The 18,858-nt window shown below is 37.2% G+C and overlaps 1 protein-coding gene across 1 annotated transcript in view; it reads right to left on the bottom strand.

The window, feature by feature from the left end:
- NEK10 (NIMA-related kinase 10) overlaps positions 1–18,858 on the bottom strand; it is a 77,740-nt gene that overhangs the window by 44,803 nt on the left and 14,079 nt on the right. The window contains exons 14-22 of the mRNA XM_010007622.1: positions 17,464–17,541; positions 13,792–13,856; positions 12,359–12,461; positions 12,141–12,269; positions 11,474–11,611; positions 10,764–10,809; positions 10,014–10,135; positions 9,764–9,866; positions 2,223–2,298 (exon numbers count right to left, since the gene is read on the bottom strand). Coding sequence (XP_010005924.1) covers positions 2,223–2,298; positions 9,764–9,866; positions 10,014–10,135; positions 10,764–10,809; positions 11,474–11,611; positions 12,141–12,269; positions 12,359–12,461; positions 13,792–13,856; positions 17,464–17,541 — 860 coding nt within the window. The remainder of the gene's footprint in view (positions 1–2,222; positions 2,299–9,763; positions 9,867–10,013; positions 10,136–10,763; positions 10,810–11,473; positions 11,612–12,140; positions 12,270–12,358; positions 12,462–13,791; positions 13,857–17,463; positions 17,542–18,858) is intronic.

Genomic DNA, 18,858 nt, shown 5'->3' with positions numbered 1-18,858 from the left:
CATCAGATACTATTTCTGACACTTATTCTTTTCTTTCTGTACTATATTGTCTGCCCAGAAAAAGGTGGGTTGCATCTCAACCTACCCAGAATTGTTATGTTGTCAATTTAAAGAAAGCCATTTCTGTCTCCCTAAAATGACAAAGCTGCCTCACAGTTTGTTTTTTTTTTCTTGTACAGGAAATAATATTGCTGCTCTCAGTAGATCTGCATTCCCAGTATTTTTATTTTATAGACCTTCACATCTACTTAAAAAAAAAAAAAATCTAGTCCAAGCAGTAATTAAGTCTATAGGCTGCAACCTCTGCTCCATGACTTGTGTTAAGACACCCCAACAGTTCATCTTATTAATTGTGAACAGGTTTCCATACCAAAAAGCCCACTGTCACACTCAGTACCAGCCAATTGCCTTGAAGGTGGCATCCATTACATTCAGCTTTTTGCAAAGACTTTTTAACATTCTTAAATTATTATGACATTGGAAAGGCTTTAATACTTTAGCTTGTCATTTTAAATATTACTCTTACATCTGTTTTAAATACAAAGACATCAGCACTGTGTCCTTGTTCTCTTTTCTGACTGCAGAAAGGCAAGGATCACTGCTTCCATGACTTCACCTCTGGAGTAGAACTGACAAGTAGCATCCAAAAAGACCACATAATGCAACATGTACCTGACATTTTATCCTCATGTCTGTATCGAAATAACTGGACAAAGAGGTAGAAAAAGAATGGCCAAAGTCTTAACTTTGATATGAAATTCCATGTATGAAGACAGGGTGTGTTAGGTTGGTGTGGTGCAGTTTTGATAGCAGGGGAGGGGCCCAAGGGGTGGCTCTTGTGAGAAGCTGCTGAAAGCTCCACCGGCTCCAAAAAAATCCAGCCACACCTCTGGCCAAGGCCAAGCCCAATAGTGAAAACAGGTGCGCCCCTGTGGTTAATATATTCAAAAGGGAGAAATGAACTACTGCACGACCTCAGGGCAGAGGAGAGGGGAAGATGCGAGCAACGGAAACTGTATACTGAGTAGAAGCCACAAACTGACTCTGAAGAAAGAAAACAGCAGCTGTATATGAAAAGGTGTTGCAAAGAAGCTGGAACAAAGCTTAACCAATCATTTTGCATACAAAGAAAGAGATCCACAACTGTGGCACCAATTAGTAATTTCTTAATTGATTTCTGATTTTTTCAATTTCAATCAACATAAATTCTCATCTTAAATGGCAGGCCCAGAACTATCAACTACTATTATTAGATGAATACTGACCTTGTGCTTTCCACAATTTAGATTTTTACCCAGATTAAATTTGCTCACTTTTGTTTGCAATACAGTAACCTCAATTGACAGGCATGCTTGTTATCTATACATCATGCAACACAAAAATCAATACTCTGTCCTGTGCACAATTACATTTGTTTGAGAGAATCTGACATGCATATATTACTCTCAGTCACATCCTGGGCTTACATATGCAGGGAAGCTTTTGAATAGGAAGTGTTTTCTCTTCCATACTCTGGAGAAAAAAACCCACATCAGTAGTAATCTAGGAACTTAAGTAGCTATATTGGTACTGCAAATTAATGCAGTATGGTTCCTCACTTTGACTTGCTCACAAACGGGATGCCAAAAGAAACTGCAGCTTATTCAACAGACTGAGTAGTGTATTGTCTAAGGCAAAATTTTAGAGCAGTCATTTATACATTAACTAAGTTTAAATTTCAAACAATGTGTGTCATGCTTTCACACCTTTGAAAATGTCAAACTTCAGAAAGTATTTTTTCAGTTCAATTATCAAAATCAAGTGCCTACTGATCCAAAACAAATCCACTAGCACCAATTTCAAGTATTTTTCAGAAGGCAAGTTTTCCACCCGTACAAGACACCAGAATACTGAAGGCACAATTACATTAAAATCCATTAAAATTAATATCTATTTTTTACATATTTCTTCTTTTAACAAATTTCTTTATCTGTAAGGATATAAGTAGGTGACTAAGTTACTACACAGCAGCAGTTACTTTATTTTTGCTCCACCTTAACCCACAGTAACTGACATATGCAAGAATAGACTACAACAAAATAGACAAACAGCTACTGCAGAGTAGCTGTAGGTGGGTAACTTACACATTGGTCCTTACTCCATTGTAACATGCCTGTCTGCTCCAAAAAGTAACCATGAAGATGGAAGTCACTGAACTGAATGTTGTATGCAGGAATACTTACCATGAGTATAGGACAGTTCCCACTACTGACGTAAGTTTGCTGTTTTCTTGTTTTTGCTTTGCAAGCCCAAAGTCAGCTGCAATAAAGAAAAAAGATTCACATGTCAATAACCACCCTCTTTGCATGACAATCAGTTCTGGCTCCCAACAGCTGAAAATTTGGGGGAAGGTGGAAAGGACGTTTGGGTTTGTTTTTTTTAATCTTACATTTCACAGTACTAGGCCATACTATCTTCCTATCTCAACAATCATCAACAACTTATATTGGAATCAAGCCAATCAGTTTTATAAACACAACTCCATGGTTTCAATCCAAACTACATGACCAGCTTCAGGTTTCTATTAATAAATTCCAATCAATTGCATGACAATGGTTAAGTATCTAATAAGCAATAACCTAAAGCCCAAATTAATGGGGGAAAAAATATGTAACGAAACAAGTAATTATTATACCTTCCTTCAAATTATGATAGCAGGGAAAGGTGGACTTTCTCAGAAATTTAATTTCAAAGGAGTACAGGGAAGGGTGAGTATCTGAATAGTTCATGTTCAAAGAACACATTTGGTAAGAAATAATGGTGAATCTTAGCCTTACTTATACCTTACCTACCTACCAAAAGCTATAGATTTAGATTATAATACAATTCTGTCAATATGAACACCTTTTGCGAAATTATCAGATAGTCTTTCACAAAATTGTCACAAACAGCTTTAGAGATGATATTTTAAATCTAAGTCCCATGCAAAGAGTATATTTTTTAAATTCAGTGCACTACTGCTGCCTCTAAGCAACAATACAGCTCAGATATATTGCACTTTATTACATCAAAGCTCAGAGCAATCAAAAAATAATTTTACTCACTGAAGTCTATTAATAAGTTTTGTATTATAATACTTCAGAATGGGGAAGATGTGTGGTAGATAATATTGTTTAAAATATTTTAAGGCTCCTTTTCCACTTGGACAGAACCCATAACATTCCTATTCCAATTGTTTTTACTCTGAGATAGTCTATGAACATTTTAGTTCAGAATGTTTCTACTCATCGAAAAAGCTGCAGATCAGAAGAAACATGGGTAAGAAAAAACAGTTTCTGTTGGTCCCTGTTCAGTGCAAGCCTTGAGGGTCAGAAAAGGTGTAGATACCTTATTCAGAAAGGGCCTTTGATAAGAAAGCTTAAGGTCCCAGAAGCGTACACAGGTTACAATCCTTTATTCTTAGAACAAAATGTTCACCTCAGGGCACAATAATCCGAAAAGGCCCAGAGGTTTCTGTAATGTTGCTACTTTCCTGAATTAATTGGGATGAATCACTGTAAATGCCTTCCTTTGGAATCCTTCACATAATATTCTATGGAGGAATAGTACTAAGATATTACATCAATGAATTCCATTTCTGGTGCTTGAAAGGTTTAGGAAAAAGGAGGTGGACATCTCTGTTCTGGAGGATGAACAGAGTACCAAATCCACCACATATATGAATTTCAGACCTGCTTAGGTCCAATTTTCATTACCTCCCCACTGAACAATTTCTTCTTGTACTCTGAAAGACCTAGAAAGATGATGAGAAAAAATTACTTTGGTTCTCTTCAGCAAGTTTGAAACTGTAATCAAGAAATTTTGACAGCAACTTAAGGAGTGATCTGGGAGATAAAAACAGAAATTTAATTTTATTTTCCATGGAAACATATCCTAAAATCAAGATCATCTTCAATTCAATCAGAAGTAGTACATACTTACTCTACTTCCTTGCATCAACAGAATGGGAAGAGAATTAATTTCTCATCATTCCCAAATACACTTTTCTAGCTATTCTATCATTCTCCTTTCTGTGTGCTTATATCAATGCTTCATAAACTTGTCTACTTTCTTTCAGTTTTGTGAAGCTTGTAACTTCTGCACTAAAAACATTAGCATTGATTCATATCCAGAACTGAGATTTTTAGCAAGAGGTGCAATTGTGCTATTAATCCTCCAATATGATCCAGGATGTTTGATTTACTTTGTACCAGGGAAAGTCATGGCACAGATCTCCTTGAGTGCCATTATGCATTATATACAGAACAACCAGGTGATCAGGTCCAGTCAACATGGGTTTATGAAAGGAAGGTCCTACTTGATGAACCTGATCTTCTTCTACAACAAGATGACTCAACTGGTCGATGAGGAAAAAGCTGTAGATGTCTATCTGGACTCCCGTAAAGCCTGTGACACTGTTTCCCACAGCATTCTGATTTAAAAAAACTGGCTGCTCATGCCTTGAATGGGCACACTCTCTGTTGGATAGAACACTGGCTGAATGGCCAGGTCCAGAGAGTGGTGGTGAATGAAGCTAAATCCAGCTGGAAGTCGGTCACAAATGGTGTTCGTTAGGGCTCAGTATTGGGACTGCTTCTTTTTAACATCATTATCAATGACCTCTATGAGAGTATAGAATGCATCCTCAGTAAATTTGCAGACAACACCAAGTTGGGAGGGAGTGTTGATTTGCCTGAGGGGAGGGAGGCTCTGCAAAGAGACTTGGACAGACTAGATTGATGGGCCAAGGTCTATTGTATGGAGTTCAACAAGGCCAAGTGCCAGGTTCTGCACTTGGGCCACAACAACCCCATGCAACATTACAGGCTTGGGGAAGAGTGGCTGGAAAGCTGCCCAGCAGAAAGGGACCTGGGAGTTCTGATTAATAGGTGGCTGAATAAGAGCCAGCAGTGTGCCCAGGCGGCCAAGGCAGCCAAAGGCATCCTGGTCTGTATTAGAAATAGCGTGGCAAGCAGGACTAGGGAGGTGATTGTCCCTCTGTACTCAGCATTGGTAAGGCCACACCCCAAATACTGTGTCCAGTTTTGGGCACATCAACACAGGAAGGACATTGAGGTGCTGGAGCATGTCCAAACAAGGGCAACAAAGCTTGTGAGGGGCCTTGAGAACAAGTCTTATGAGGAGCAGCTGAGGAAACTGGGGCTATTTAGTGTGAAGAAAAGGAGACTGAGGGGAGACTTCATTGCTCTCTACAACCACCTAAAAGGACGCTGTAAAGAGGTAGGTGCTGGTCTCTTCTCACAAGTAACTGGTGACAGAAGAAGGGGGAATGGCCTCAAGCTGCATCAGGGGAGGATTACACCAGACATTAGGAAGAACTTTTTCACTGAAGGATTTTCAGACATTGGAACATGCTGCTCAAGGAGATGGTTGAGTCACCATCCCTGGATATGTTTAAAAGACATTCAGATATGGCACTTGGGAATATGGCTTAATGCTGGACTTGATAGAGTAGGGTTAATGACTGGACTCAATGATTCTAAAGGCCTTTTCCAACCTAAGTGATTCTATGATTCTACGATAAATGGAAAATTCCACTCACACTATAATGGAAGCTTTGAAAATTAAGTACAAGAAGCATTTCCTTTAATCATAGTATGAAGGGTAGCAATTCTGATAATGAAAACTGGTTTAGTGAGCTATATACTCTACAAGAAAACTAGCATTGATCCAAGTGACTCCAAAAAGTAGTGACTAACACACAACAGACACTAATTATATCCACATTATTTCACGGTCAATGCTTCTCTGGGCATTGCACAGAATCAAGAGCCAACAGGTCTTTTTAGAAGTGCACTCAACAAGCAAGTATTCTAAACTACAAAATTAACAGGTAGCTTTCTTCCAGCAGCCAGCAGCTATGTGAACTTCTCAAGTCTTATTTGCTTCACCATTCTGACACTTTCTGGTTTCCTGTTATGATTAGAAGTATATCAGACGGGTGAATTGTCTCAAAACTAGTATTCTGCTGCTCTACAATCCTAGGATGCAGTTCCATATAGATCCTTTCAGCTGCTAATGTGCAATGTGTACTAAACATTAAACAGAGCGTGCCACCCAAAATATTGTTTGGAACCCTTCATGATTCTCCTTGGTATCAGAGCTGAAAGGTATCAAAGTAATTCCACACAGTCCTCTTTGACCATCAAGATTTAAACCTTGCTGCAACTCAATGACACAGAGGAAAAGTGATGATCTAGAGAGTCTTCTGTTTTGTCCTACAAACACATGCAGCTATGAAGCTCTAGACGGAAATATGATGTGCTAGAAACAAAATACTGCTCCAGTAAAATATAGCTGCAATAAAAGCAGATACGTATTTTAAATTCAGAAAACTAACTTCTCAAGGTCTTATATAAAACCAGTAGGCAGGTTAAATTGAAAGCCAGAGATTATATTAGTTCAATTAATCTCTAAAATCCTATACAAAACAACTTTCATTAAGGCTATGCCTAAAATTCTATTTTTGTGTATCAGAAATTATTAATCAGACATTCAACCTGACCAGATATGCACAATTGCAGTAACACTTTTCTACCAGTTTAGAATAAAATGTTTTATGACATTTCAGGTTAGCACAATTTAATATTTATATTTTTTGTAGTATTTGTAGCTCAACCAATTATTATTAAATGCTGTACCAACAAATAAGAGATGAATTTATGGCCTTTTTCCTATCATTTTTTATCAGAGATGAAACAGAACAAATGAGTAGTGAGTGCAGTTCTAGAAACTAGATAACAACAGTATGCTTAAAGTTTACTACAGTGAGAAACAAAGATCTTATAACACTAATAGTCTGGCTACAGGTAGCTTGTAAATGTCTGTTTCCATTTGCAACAACAGATGACTTAAAAGAGCCTGCAAAAGATTGGGATAACTCAGCTTTAAATAACATGTGGAAAAGATGTCTAGGGAAATGCAAACAAAGATTCATAATCTTGAAGTTAGAATTAATCACCTCCTGGGCTTAGAACTTTCATTTGTATCTTGCATAGGTTTAAAAACAAAACAATATAACAAGGACCTGGAGAAGCACAGCATTAAATCACTCTCAATAATTAAGAAAAAGAAAATATAGTGTGAATATACAGATTTAAAAAGTCTTCCTACTATTACCTCAGCTATTCTTTCTTTAGTAAAGCCTACAGATGTCATATTTAGAGACCATCTCTAGAAAAGGCCTCTCATAGCTTCACCTTACATTGTACCCAGAGTCCTCTGCCCCTATGAACTCTAGGTTTTAGCCACCTTTCACCATATATTCCTGCCTACCAAATTCTGCTGAAATTGTTTTACAAAGGCCACCTGTCTGTAACAATTTATCCATGAATTCAGAACAAGCAAGCATAAATCTTTAGCAGGTTTAATTTTTTTCTGTGCTGACAGAAAGGTGGGAATATCTCCCACACTATGCACTCGTTTCCTTTTCAGCCAAGATAAACTTTGAAACTGTGTGTGAGTTTTTTTTATTTTTTCTTCATGGGAAATTTCTTCCAAATCTTCATGGGATTTGGAACTTGAGTGGCTCAGTTCTCACATACCTGTGGGCCCAGGGGCCGCTCCACAGCCATGCACAGCACAGAATTAAAGTCTGAGCCTATAGAAGTGCTATGAAATGTACCATGAGAGTCTGAAACTAAGGCACCTCTCTAAAGACAATGCATTTGAAGAACATTAGTTACAGAGAAATAAGCTACCTTTGTTATATTGTCAGCCTGCAGGTTCTCACAGCAAAAGATTAACAAGAGCTACTATTTCCAGAAGGACTGGTTGAGGAAAATAAAAAGGAGCAGCATTATAAGATATACAAGCTTCTTTTATGAAGCAAAATAATTTTGATCATTTGAGGCCATATCTTATTGCAGTCATACAACACTACTTCACAGGTAGATAGTAGTTAGATCGAGACATATTTTGGACAGTTTTGAGATTTGAAAAACCAGAAAATTGAACTCTCTTTCTTTAGGCTGAATGTGCAGCTTGTAAACACAGAACTATAGTTCTGAGATCTTAGAGCAGATCTTCTCCTTTTATAGATGCTGTCAGCTTGAATTCACTGCAGAGGCAGGTTTAATATTTCTCAGTATTTGAGCATATGGTTCCACCTTCATCTAGAACCACTTTAAATTCTCAAATGGATAGTACACTTGATCACAAATACTGTGAGACATGATTATCAAGATCATAACTGCTCCTGCCTTTGGCATATATGGACTGTATGAGTTTGGCTTAATACCTCAGCATGCATCCATGCAGTACATATTTATTAAAATTGGAAAGAAAGCAAATTCTTATTAATTTTGTTAAGGTTGTAAAACAACCAGGCACAGTAGAATTCAGAAGTAATAGATAAAAGTCTTCACCTCTTTCTGAAAATTCAATGTACATTGGTACTAATTAACATACTAAATAAAGTGTTTAACATTACAATAGTTTCAAGCCAATCATGGAGAACTGGACAAAGTAAGTTTCAATTCTTCCAATTTTCCTTCAATGCCTGTAAATCTTGGACAGAAATATAAATGCTTTTCAAGGACAATTTTGAGCTTATATTTGAAAGTACATTTAACACTTATTTATAACTAGATTGGACCAGAGATAAGGGAAAAGTGTTAAATCAAGGCAAGAGTGCCCCTTAGTGGCAGTCTGTTGATATAAAGTACAACTATATGATACTTTATTTAAATATAATATTCTGAATATTCATTTTCATCACTCGGGAACAAATGCTCCATTAAATCTCCTTCTTTCAAAACTATATGACTACTAAGAAGCAGTGTTTTTTAGCACATTCTTAAATTATTTCATTATTAATTGTATGTACATTATTAGGTATAAATGCTATAAAGAAACAGTTTTTAAACATATTTGTTTATTACAGATTAGTGTACTGTGGTTGGGTGTGTGGATATGTCTACAGTACCCTATTATTTTTAAATAAGAGACTGATCTTTGCATCAAGACTTCTCACAACAATTGTGCAGTATTCAAATTGTTTATTATGTTCTGTGTCATGAGCAGAAAGAAAGCATGCAGTAGTTCTTTGAGAACTTTAAAAACTACAGTATCTGAACTGCCTGTAAGGCCTGTTGGTGCACCAAGTTGTTTTAATTCACTCAAAGAGTAAAACTTTATCATACTTTGGAGTACTGCTCACACATATAATTCTTTCAAGGCCTATCCAAAAACCTTTCTAGTTCCTTTCTCCACACTGTGGAGATAATCAAAGCCCAGATCAAGAACACTGACTGCTACAGGCTTAGACAAGTAGCACCTCGATGCAGCTAAGCACAGGGAACAACTGATGGGTACTAAACAACTGCATGGTAGAACTGGAATAGAACAGCTGGCTGTCGTACTTTGGTTCTTTGTTAGCACTTGTTATCTAATCTGGTTCTCTCAATATTCTTTCCAATTCACATCAAAACAGGCCTTGAAGGATAATTATAGTTTAATTTTGGGGGGATAAATCATCTTCTCTGTCAAATTTTATATAGGTAGCTGGAAAAGAATATAGCCGTGACTGATGACGCGTGATGGCAATGAACACAAACTCTCCATTAGCAATTAATTTTTCTCAACATTATAATAACGCAATAATTTACTAGATTCCAGGTATAGTGACCACTGCCTGGGAATCTGAAACCTTTCAAGAGTTTCAGTACAGAAGTTCTTCTTGTGTATATAATAGGAAATTATCAAGTAAAGTAGTTCTACTTACTAATTGTAACTTTGTCTTTATCCCCCAGCATGACATTATTTGGAGTGAGATCTCGATGAACAATCCTTTTCTCTTTATGCAAATAACGAAGACCTAGACAAAGCTTAAAAACAAATGAAATTAGTATCTGCTATTAGTGTCTGATATAAGCAGCAATATTTTGTCATTTCTTGTCCTAACAAAAATAAATGGTGCTACTAATTACATGCAGGAAAGCCCTGGTAACAAAAAAAAAAATTGAGGCCCTTACTTGGATAAATATATGCCATATTCTTTCTTCTGTAAACTGTTGTTGCTTTTCCTTCAAAAACTGAAAGTGTTCTCCCAAAGGCACTCCCTCTATAAGCTCCATGATTATGTACAATCTGTCATCTACATAAAAAAGAATGACTGAGTAGAACAAAATACTTATAGAGAAGGCATTTAAATACAGAGTATTTGAGGTTGAAATGTATTTTTAAAGCTATTATTTTTCACTTTAAAAAAAAATTATTTGTACAAGGAAACACATTTTAATCATAGTTCTACTCCTTGTTACTCCTTTTTTCCCCTCAATTTATATCACAGCAACTATAACAAATTCACTGCTTGATAATCTTTCAGGGGGCAGGTGCATGTCGCTAGCTCTTTATAAAAAAGAAAATTAAGACAATATGGCTGAGCAATCTATATCATTCATTCTACTACTTTCTATAGCTTTTCTCCCTATATAGCACACAATTTATAAATTTGGGATTCTTAATTCCATAGGATAAGAATTATGCTTTCTACATGTTTACATTAAATCTAGCTCTACCGATAAACAAATATAAATATTATTTCTCACCATTTTATCAATGTTAAAGAAATACAAGACTTTCTGAACTACAGCCATTCTTGAAGAAAATCATACCATTTGTTGCTCAAATTTGACACCCTCCTTCCAACCGGTAAACACTTCTATATATATTTCTATTTCTTCATTATGTACAATGTGGTAATTCTCTGCATTTACACTTACTTTCCAAGAAGGTTCTATAATACTGTACAACATTTGGATGATAAAGCTGAGGAGGAGAAAAAAAATTTAGATATTTAGAGCAGAGGAACTGATGGCACAGTATTTAGAATGTTTAGTTACACATTGGAAGGATCCCACAAACTCATTTATGAACTGCTGTGCAGTAGATCTTCATTGCAACCACAAACACAGAGAAGTGCTGCACATTGCTAGAGCATCCAGGATAAAAACACAGCAAGATTCTTGTCCACTCTCCCCTTAACTGAAAGAGAGTAAAAGGAGTTTGAAGACAGGCAATTATGCCTGCATCACAGTATTGGCTTTCTTAGTCTAAGAACACTAACGATGAGTCTGGTTTTATAGTTTTCAATTACAAAAATAGATTGTCTTCTCACTTTATTCTAAACCCAAGTATTCATTAAATGAATACTAAGACTCATCATTTTTCTGTCACAGTCTTAATTTACAGAATGCCTGAAAAAAGTTCAAATACTGCCAACAGAGAAAGTAAGAATCTTTAGTAACAAGCATTTGCACTGCTGCTAACGCTACAGTAAGGTTTTCAACACTGACAGTGTTCAGGTAAGAGGGGCCAACATTGTACTGGTCAGACAAGAACAGCAGCTGGAAGCCCTGCTACATGAGAACTCCCATTTAGTAACGCTAACAGGAAAATGCCCCTATATGAAACTAGAGTCCATGAGACGCACCTGCTCTTTGATGATGGTTAATTCAGAGACAATGTTCTTCACAGTCCTCTCTCTATCCTTTTTGTCCTTTCCAAATGCTGGATTGTGTAAATTGACTTCTTTCATTGCCAGGAGACTTTGTCCATTATGTTTCCTTACCTATAAAAAAGATAAAGCCCTTGCAAAATTAATATAGGATGGGGATAGAAAAGATTATAATGGCTAGAAGATTATTTATCAGTCATAATTTTTTCTGTGTATAATTTGATTTGTCAAAAGAACTGGAGCCCCACAATACAGAATAGTCATACACTGCTGAATTTGCCACAGTGTTTGGGGTAATATTGTCTACGCCCAGTGTTGCTTTTCAGAGAAAACATGCTTGAATTTCTGTGGGTTTACATAGATTTGTTAGCCTTTGTAATAAACAGAAATGCTGTTTGTGGAAAAGAATGAAAAGAAAATAAAAGTAGGAAACCTAAGAGATACACTGGTCAATCTTATAAATTCAAGAGGTGAAAAAAAATAACAGTAAATACTAGCAACAAGTTCAGATCCATAAAGGCCTTTTCACACCTGCATTCCCCTACTGAAATTCAAAGGGCAGTAATGTGGAACACAAGTATTAGACCCTCTTCATGGAGACCCCCCCTCCAACCTGTAAGTTAATATCAAAAGGCAAGTTTACCTTATATACACTTCCAAAAGCTCCACTGCCTAGGTGCTCTAAAATTGCGTAATTGCCTATATGTTTTGTAGGTGCCTTATTCTGATTCATGCTCTCAATACTTTCAGCAATTTGCTTCAATTCATTCTCCTGGTAATAATTAAATAACAAAGAAAGAAATATAAAATATTTAATGCTTTTCTTGTGCTAAGGTATAAAGCTATAAAGCTCTTACTTACCTTCAATAAATTTAGTTTTGATACCAACTCTTCATAAGCACTGATATCGCGCACATAATGTCCAACATCAATGAAGATCTCAAACAACTTAGTAGGGAAAAGTCTAAAAAGGTTTATATGTTGATAAATTTTAGAAATAGTCTACACAGCAGCTATTCATCCACAGAAGAGACTTTTTAATCTTTATTATTACAACTTACTTTAGAACTTTCTAAATAATACACTTTTTTCTTGCTCATCTATTCTGGTATTAATCCTCTAACATTACATATGCAGGAGCCAAAGACACTTCCAAAAGTCAGCCTTTAGCCTACATGTGTTGATTATTAACATAAATGCCAGTTCTCCACATGAGTATAAGCCTTTTTAAAATAAATGCACCTCCAAAGTTTCCACTCATTTTCCTATTTTTTTCTTACAGCACTTTATATTACACCTGTTGTCACTTATATCTGAGTTCCTTCTTGTAATGCTTTAAGGGATAGTATTAATACTTGTCTGCATTTGAAGAATCCTGACATCCATGTTAGAATTTTTGTCCAAGAAGTCTAGTTTGAAAGGTCAAAAGGACTGAGAACAGCAAAAGCTAACAGATAACAGGCAATATTTGATTAGTGACAAGCTTAACTGAAGGTTTGTTTCTTTTTAAAGTTCTGGCAGAAGCAGAAATAAAGAAAATTAAGGCATCTGTAAAAATATGAAAGACAGCAAATCAGTCCAGATTTATCACTTGCAAAACCAGACACCAATCACAAACATTCATTTAAGTACAAAATCCACTCTTTAAAAGTAAAAACAACACAGAAATTATATTTAGAATTCCAGTAATTTATGATACAGAATAAAGTCCTACAGGAACACTACTGAAAGGCAGACCTCCAGGCAGTATGGTTATTGGCGTCATCCCACCAATCACACTCAGGCATTACATAGCCTTTGTAGCCAACTTGGTGAAACTGTCATCTGACTAGCAAAAATAGGTAATTGATGATATTTTCTCCTCAATGATCCAAACCTTACAGCAACACTCCTAAGTAAACCTGTTTAATGCAAAGTAGAGGGAGAAAAAAATTTACTGCTCCCAGTTACTTGCTGCTCTTCAGTTTTTCAGGACAAAAGTTTGGTTTATTTACAACAGTATTAAATCTGTCCTCAATGTATTTTAAACCTTTATTCAGGGCTGGAAGGAACCCCTGCAGAGCTAGCTTCTCTGGCATGCATACAATAGTAGTCCCCATACTGAAAGTTTAGTTCTTGCAGGCCGGCACTGATGCTATTCAGAAAGGGCTGTTGCTGTGTGCAGGACAGAAGTTGCTTGTTACTGATGCTTTTTGTTGAATATAAAGGACTTTAAAAAACAGGCCTTTCTGATTGGAATTATGACTTCTGAAAGCTATCCTAAAGAATTTTCACAAAATAGTTTTGTAAAATACCTTTTAAAGATATGTCGATTTCTTTCCATACTGAAGAGAAATCTCAGGGCTCTGAAAGCATAACACTACAGCAGGAAAAATACTGAAATTAATGACAAATTTATGCACAAATGGAAAAGGCATTGATAAACACTGAGCACTTTTTTTTACTTTTGACACATTGGTAAACTTGGTACATAAATGACTAGATAGATTATATTATTAACCTGATAACAAAGAAAATTAGAAGTTCCTGCAGCATGTTAAAAAAAAAAAAAAAAAAAAAAAAAAAAAAAGGGGGGGCCCTTAACTAAACACCTTCTCATACTGTTTTTCTTTGTTCAGTTACATTTTTAGTAGAAGATTCAGTTCATTGACAAATGATACCTCCAACAAAAAAAAAAAAAAAAAAAAAAAAAAAAAAAAAAGGCAGGTCCATTTAGGGGGAAAAAAAAGAAAAAAAGGGGGAAAAATGGGGGAAAAGTGGGTGTCTACAGCTATAGTGCACATTGAGGAGCGTCTACCTTAATCATCCCTTTTTATTTGTAGATAGCTCAAGACTTGAAACCTGCACTCCTGCACAAGCAGGATACTTGTAATTTTACAGATAAGAGGTTGTCTCTTTTAGAGAACAATGTTTCTTTTTAGTCCAAAGTAAACTCCCCATCACAGGGGTACAGTGTGAAACAATGTCTAACATTCTCTTGAGACTCAGCCTCACAACTCAGCTGTACAAAATAACCCTGACTGGCTGGGCCACAGTTGCTACCTTGAAAGTTTTTAATTTTGGGGACTCTACACAGATCTTACTGTAGAAAGCCCATCAGCGAAGGGACATATCATATCACAGAATCATAGAATGGTTTGGGTTGGAAGAGACTTTAAAGATCATCTAGATCCAGCTCCCCTGCATGGGCAGGGACACCTTCCACTAGACCAGGTTGCTTAAAGCCCCATCCAACCTAGCCTTTAACAATTCCAGGGAGGGGGCATCCACAACCTCCCTGGGCAACATGTTCCAGAGTCTCATCACCCTTACACTAAATAATTTCTTCCTGATATCTAACCAAAATCTACCCTTTTCCAGCTTAAAACCATTACCCTTTGTCCCATCACTACAGACCCTCCCCAGCTTTCCTGTAGGCCCTTTCAGCTACTGGAAGGCTGCTATGAGATCTCCTCAGAGCCTTCTCTATTCCAAGTTGAACAGCTCCAACTCTCTCAGCCTGTCTTTGTAGCAGAGGTGCTCCAGCCTTGGATCATCTTCACGGCCCACCTCTGGACTCACTCCAAGAGCTCTATTTCTTTCCTGTGTTGAGGGCTCCAGAACTGAACACAGTACACCAGGTGGGGTCTCACGAGAGTAGAGCAGAGAGGGGAGGATTGCCTCCCTTGACCAGCTGGCCACGCTTCTTTTGATGCAGCCCAGGACACAGTTGGCTTTCTGGGCTGCAAGCACACATTGACAGCTCATGTTGAGCTTCAAATCAACCAGCATGCCAAGGTCCTTCTCCTCGAGGCTGTTCTCAATCTGTTCTCAACCCAACCTGTATTTGTGCTTGGGGTTGCCCCAACCCAGGTGCAGGACCTTGCACCTGGCCTTGTTGAAATTCATGAGGTTGTTATGGACCCAGCTCTCCAGCCTGTCAAGGTCCATTTGGATGGAATCCTTTCCCTCCAGCATGTCAACCACACCACACGGCCTGGTATCGTCAGGAAACTTGCTGAGGGTACACTCAATGACACTGTTCATGTCACTGACAAAGATACTAAATGGCACTGGTCCCAGTACTGGTCACTGAGGAATGCCACTCATCACTGTTCTCCATTTGGTCATTGAGCCATTGATCACTACTCTTGAGTGCGACCATCCATCCAATTTCTTATCCACCAAGTGGTCCAGCCATCATATCCATATCCTTCTAATTTTGAGACCAGGATGTCATGCTTTTGACCAGTGTCAAAAGCTTTGCACAAGTCCAAATAGATGATGCCAGTTGCTCTTCCCTTGCCCAACAATAGTAGGACCTCATCATAAAAGGCCACCAAATGGGTCAGTCATGATTTGCCCTCAGTGAAGCCATGTTGGTTCCCCACCAACCACCTCCATGTTTCCTATGTGTCTTAGCAGAGTCTTCAGGAGGATCTCCTCCATGATCTTGTCAAGCACAGAGATGAGACTGACTGGCCTGTAGTTCCCTGGATCTTCTTTCCTCCCCTTTTTGAAAATGGGGGTTATGTTTCCCCTTTTCCAGTCAGTGGGAACTTCACTAGATGTGATAATAGACTAATAATGAGCTAAAGAGCTATTCTAAATAGCAATATTTGTCTTTCACTAATACTGTGTGATCATTATATTAAAATGTGTTGTATGCTTCAGTTAAGGCAACGATGATTTTTATATCCGGTATATATGCAGAATAAATAGCTAATATTACTGCCACGCTTGAAATAATGGCATAACTTCACTACGGCATTATAGTAGAAAGAGCTGAAATGTAATCATTGAAAACACAAAAAACACTAGTAAAGCAACCAGATCACCACTGTGAGAATTCTAAGAAAAATACCTATGAAATTCAAAAAGGGTATTCCAATAGCTGCAACTGTATTGTAATAGTATTGTACAGCAGGAACAATGATAAAGGCCATACAGAGAGCAGTGAGAGAATTTGAACAAGGTTTCATAGAAAAGATATATATACTTACTGATTGCACAGATTTATTTTTCCTGTGTGATCATTAAGTCCATTATTCACTTGGCTTCATGTTTAGCAGAACTACTGTTGCTTCATATCTCGTGATTTACTTCCTATCACATTCTCCTGGAATCTAAAAATCTTGGTGGGCATCAATTAAGCTCCTTAGCGTTGTATGAGGCAACAGTACTGAGCATATGTCCCAGTTTATTAGATTTCATGTTATTTTCATAAACTGTCTAGGAAGATTTTTATTTATCTCATCCTTAAGATGATTTAACTGAATTGCACTATAAAACCTTGTTGCAGAAGGATGGTACCCACTGCACTGAATCTGCGCTCCAACACTAATCTAGAAGAACTGTGAGAAGATGACACTACCATGAAATTTTTTTATGGAAATGCCTTCCCTACTATCCAGGCATGTCTGCCTGATTAGATACTTAGATAGCTAAGTAGCCATGTTAGTAGTGGAGGGCTACGCCAGAAAAAAGAGCAGGTGAGAGGCAAGATCCTGACTGCATTCACCTGCGCTATGGACCTCCTCACAGGCCCACAGAAGGACAATAGGAGTAGCAGCAGCAGTGTTCATCCCTGAACCTCAGACCACTGTTTTCCTACAGTTTAGGGAGACATCAACACCATTTCACAGACGCTGGAGAAGAACTACCAGATAATCAATTACTACTGAAAACTTCGATCTGATGCCGCGCAGCCAAAAAAGTGGAGAAGAGATTATCACAAGAAAAATCCTCACTTTCCTTTATGCTATTTAAGGTGCTAGAAACAAAGTATAGCAGAGAACCAGAAATTGAGTCACTTTAACTTTTAATTCCTGGGCCATTTGTTATTCCTGGTTTTCTTTTGGTGTTGGTTTTTTTTCCCCTTTGAGCAAGATTTTTTTTTACTGCTCTTCAAAATAAACTTTAAAATCATAAAAAATTCTATGGGATTTTGGGGATTTTTAATGTGCAATGCTAATAAAGGGAATTACCTGTAATAAATTAGCTTTCTCAGCATTCCTTTCTTTGTTTGGTAAAATCAGCTTTGCTATTGTATGTATTCCATTTGCCTGGAGACAGAGTTAAGACAATATTAATAGACAGCACTCCTTTGCATAGAAAACACAAATAAGAGCCAATGTTACTTCAGATAAATCAGAAGCTAATACCAATTGCCAAATTCTCAACATCCTACTGCACACCTAAATTATAAGCTCAAATGACTTAAATAAGAACTAAACCATCATTACATTTAAACTGATACTGAAAGAGAGCTTGCAAACAGATAATGAAGCAACGTTTCTGTCTCTAGAGGTGAAAGAAATTGCAGTAACAGGTCTCCTGTCACCCATGTAGATGTTTTCAACTGTTAAGAACCAAAAAAACAGCCACAATAAATACAAACTGGAGGAACACCAGAAGGGATATCCTGAGGCGTACATCTGTGCTTGGTTTTTGAAAACCATACTGTATTTCAAATTCCATTTTCATATAACCATACATGTGACCTGCATGAAAGTGTCCATCATGTTGGTTTGATAGGCACTGGTAGATTTAGTCACAGTACCACTTCCAGGTATTGACAAGCTCACTGTTGGAGACTGCTCTCCTCTCTAGTAGAGTTTAAGGGAATACATGTCAGCTCTGCAGAGGCTCTACTGCAGTTCCTGACATGTTTTCTTAAACTTTTTATGAAGGCAGAGTAAAGGTAAGGTTTTAGGCCATGCAGTAGAGCCATTGAGCCTTAAATATGTTCTGTCCTGCTACCAGAACTGCTGAAGACTGCTATCAAGGATGTAAGGTAAGGCAAGGACACAGGATGGACAGAGCAGCTACCACACAAACAAATGGTTCTCAACTGCCTGAACCAAGAGTTCTTTGCCACTTAATGAGATAAATCTAGAAGTCACCTGTTTTTACCACAGTGAGTGCCTTCATCTTGTTCACCATGCAACTCTCAAAGTTTTATTAGCACAGAGAAAAAAAACAGGATTTAAAATTAAATAGGCTATTGTAGGGTAGAACTCTAGTTGAAATGAACATGTATGAAGCTATGTCCTGATCTGAAAGGGGGATGGTGTCTGGTGTTTTGACAAAAGGAGAGTTCATTGTCTCTTAATAAATGAGTAGGAGAAGATTTTAAGCTTGAAACACTTTTTCCCAGCCTGGACAACATCCCATCAATTTTAAAACAATTTACTGTCACCACAGTTACCATGCACCGCTAGAGCAAAGCAGACAAAAAGTCAGTCTTTTCTTTACCAAATCCTATTTAAATAGGTTATCTTTTATTTTTATGAAACCAGACTCAGTCTAAAACGTATGCAGTCACATTGTTCAGATAAAATTTTGTCTACATAAGTATGGTTTATGGATGATTTTAGAAC

This window comes from Chaetura pelagica, unplaced genomic scaffold (assembly GCF_000747805.2).
Source record: "Chaetura pelagica isolate M959 unplaced genomic scaffold, ChaPel_1.0 scaffold10, whole genome shotgun sequence".
Classification (NCBI taxonomy): Eukaryota; Metazoa; Chordata; class Aves; order Apodiformes; family Apodidae; genus Chaetura; species Chaetura pelagica.
This window is presented reverse-complemented; position numbering and strand designations above follow the sequence as displayed.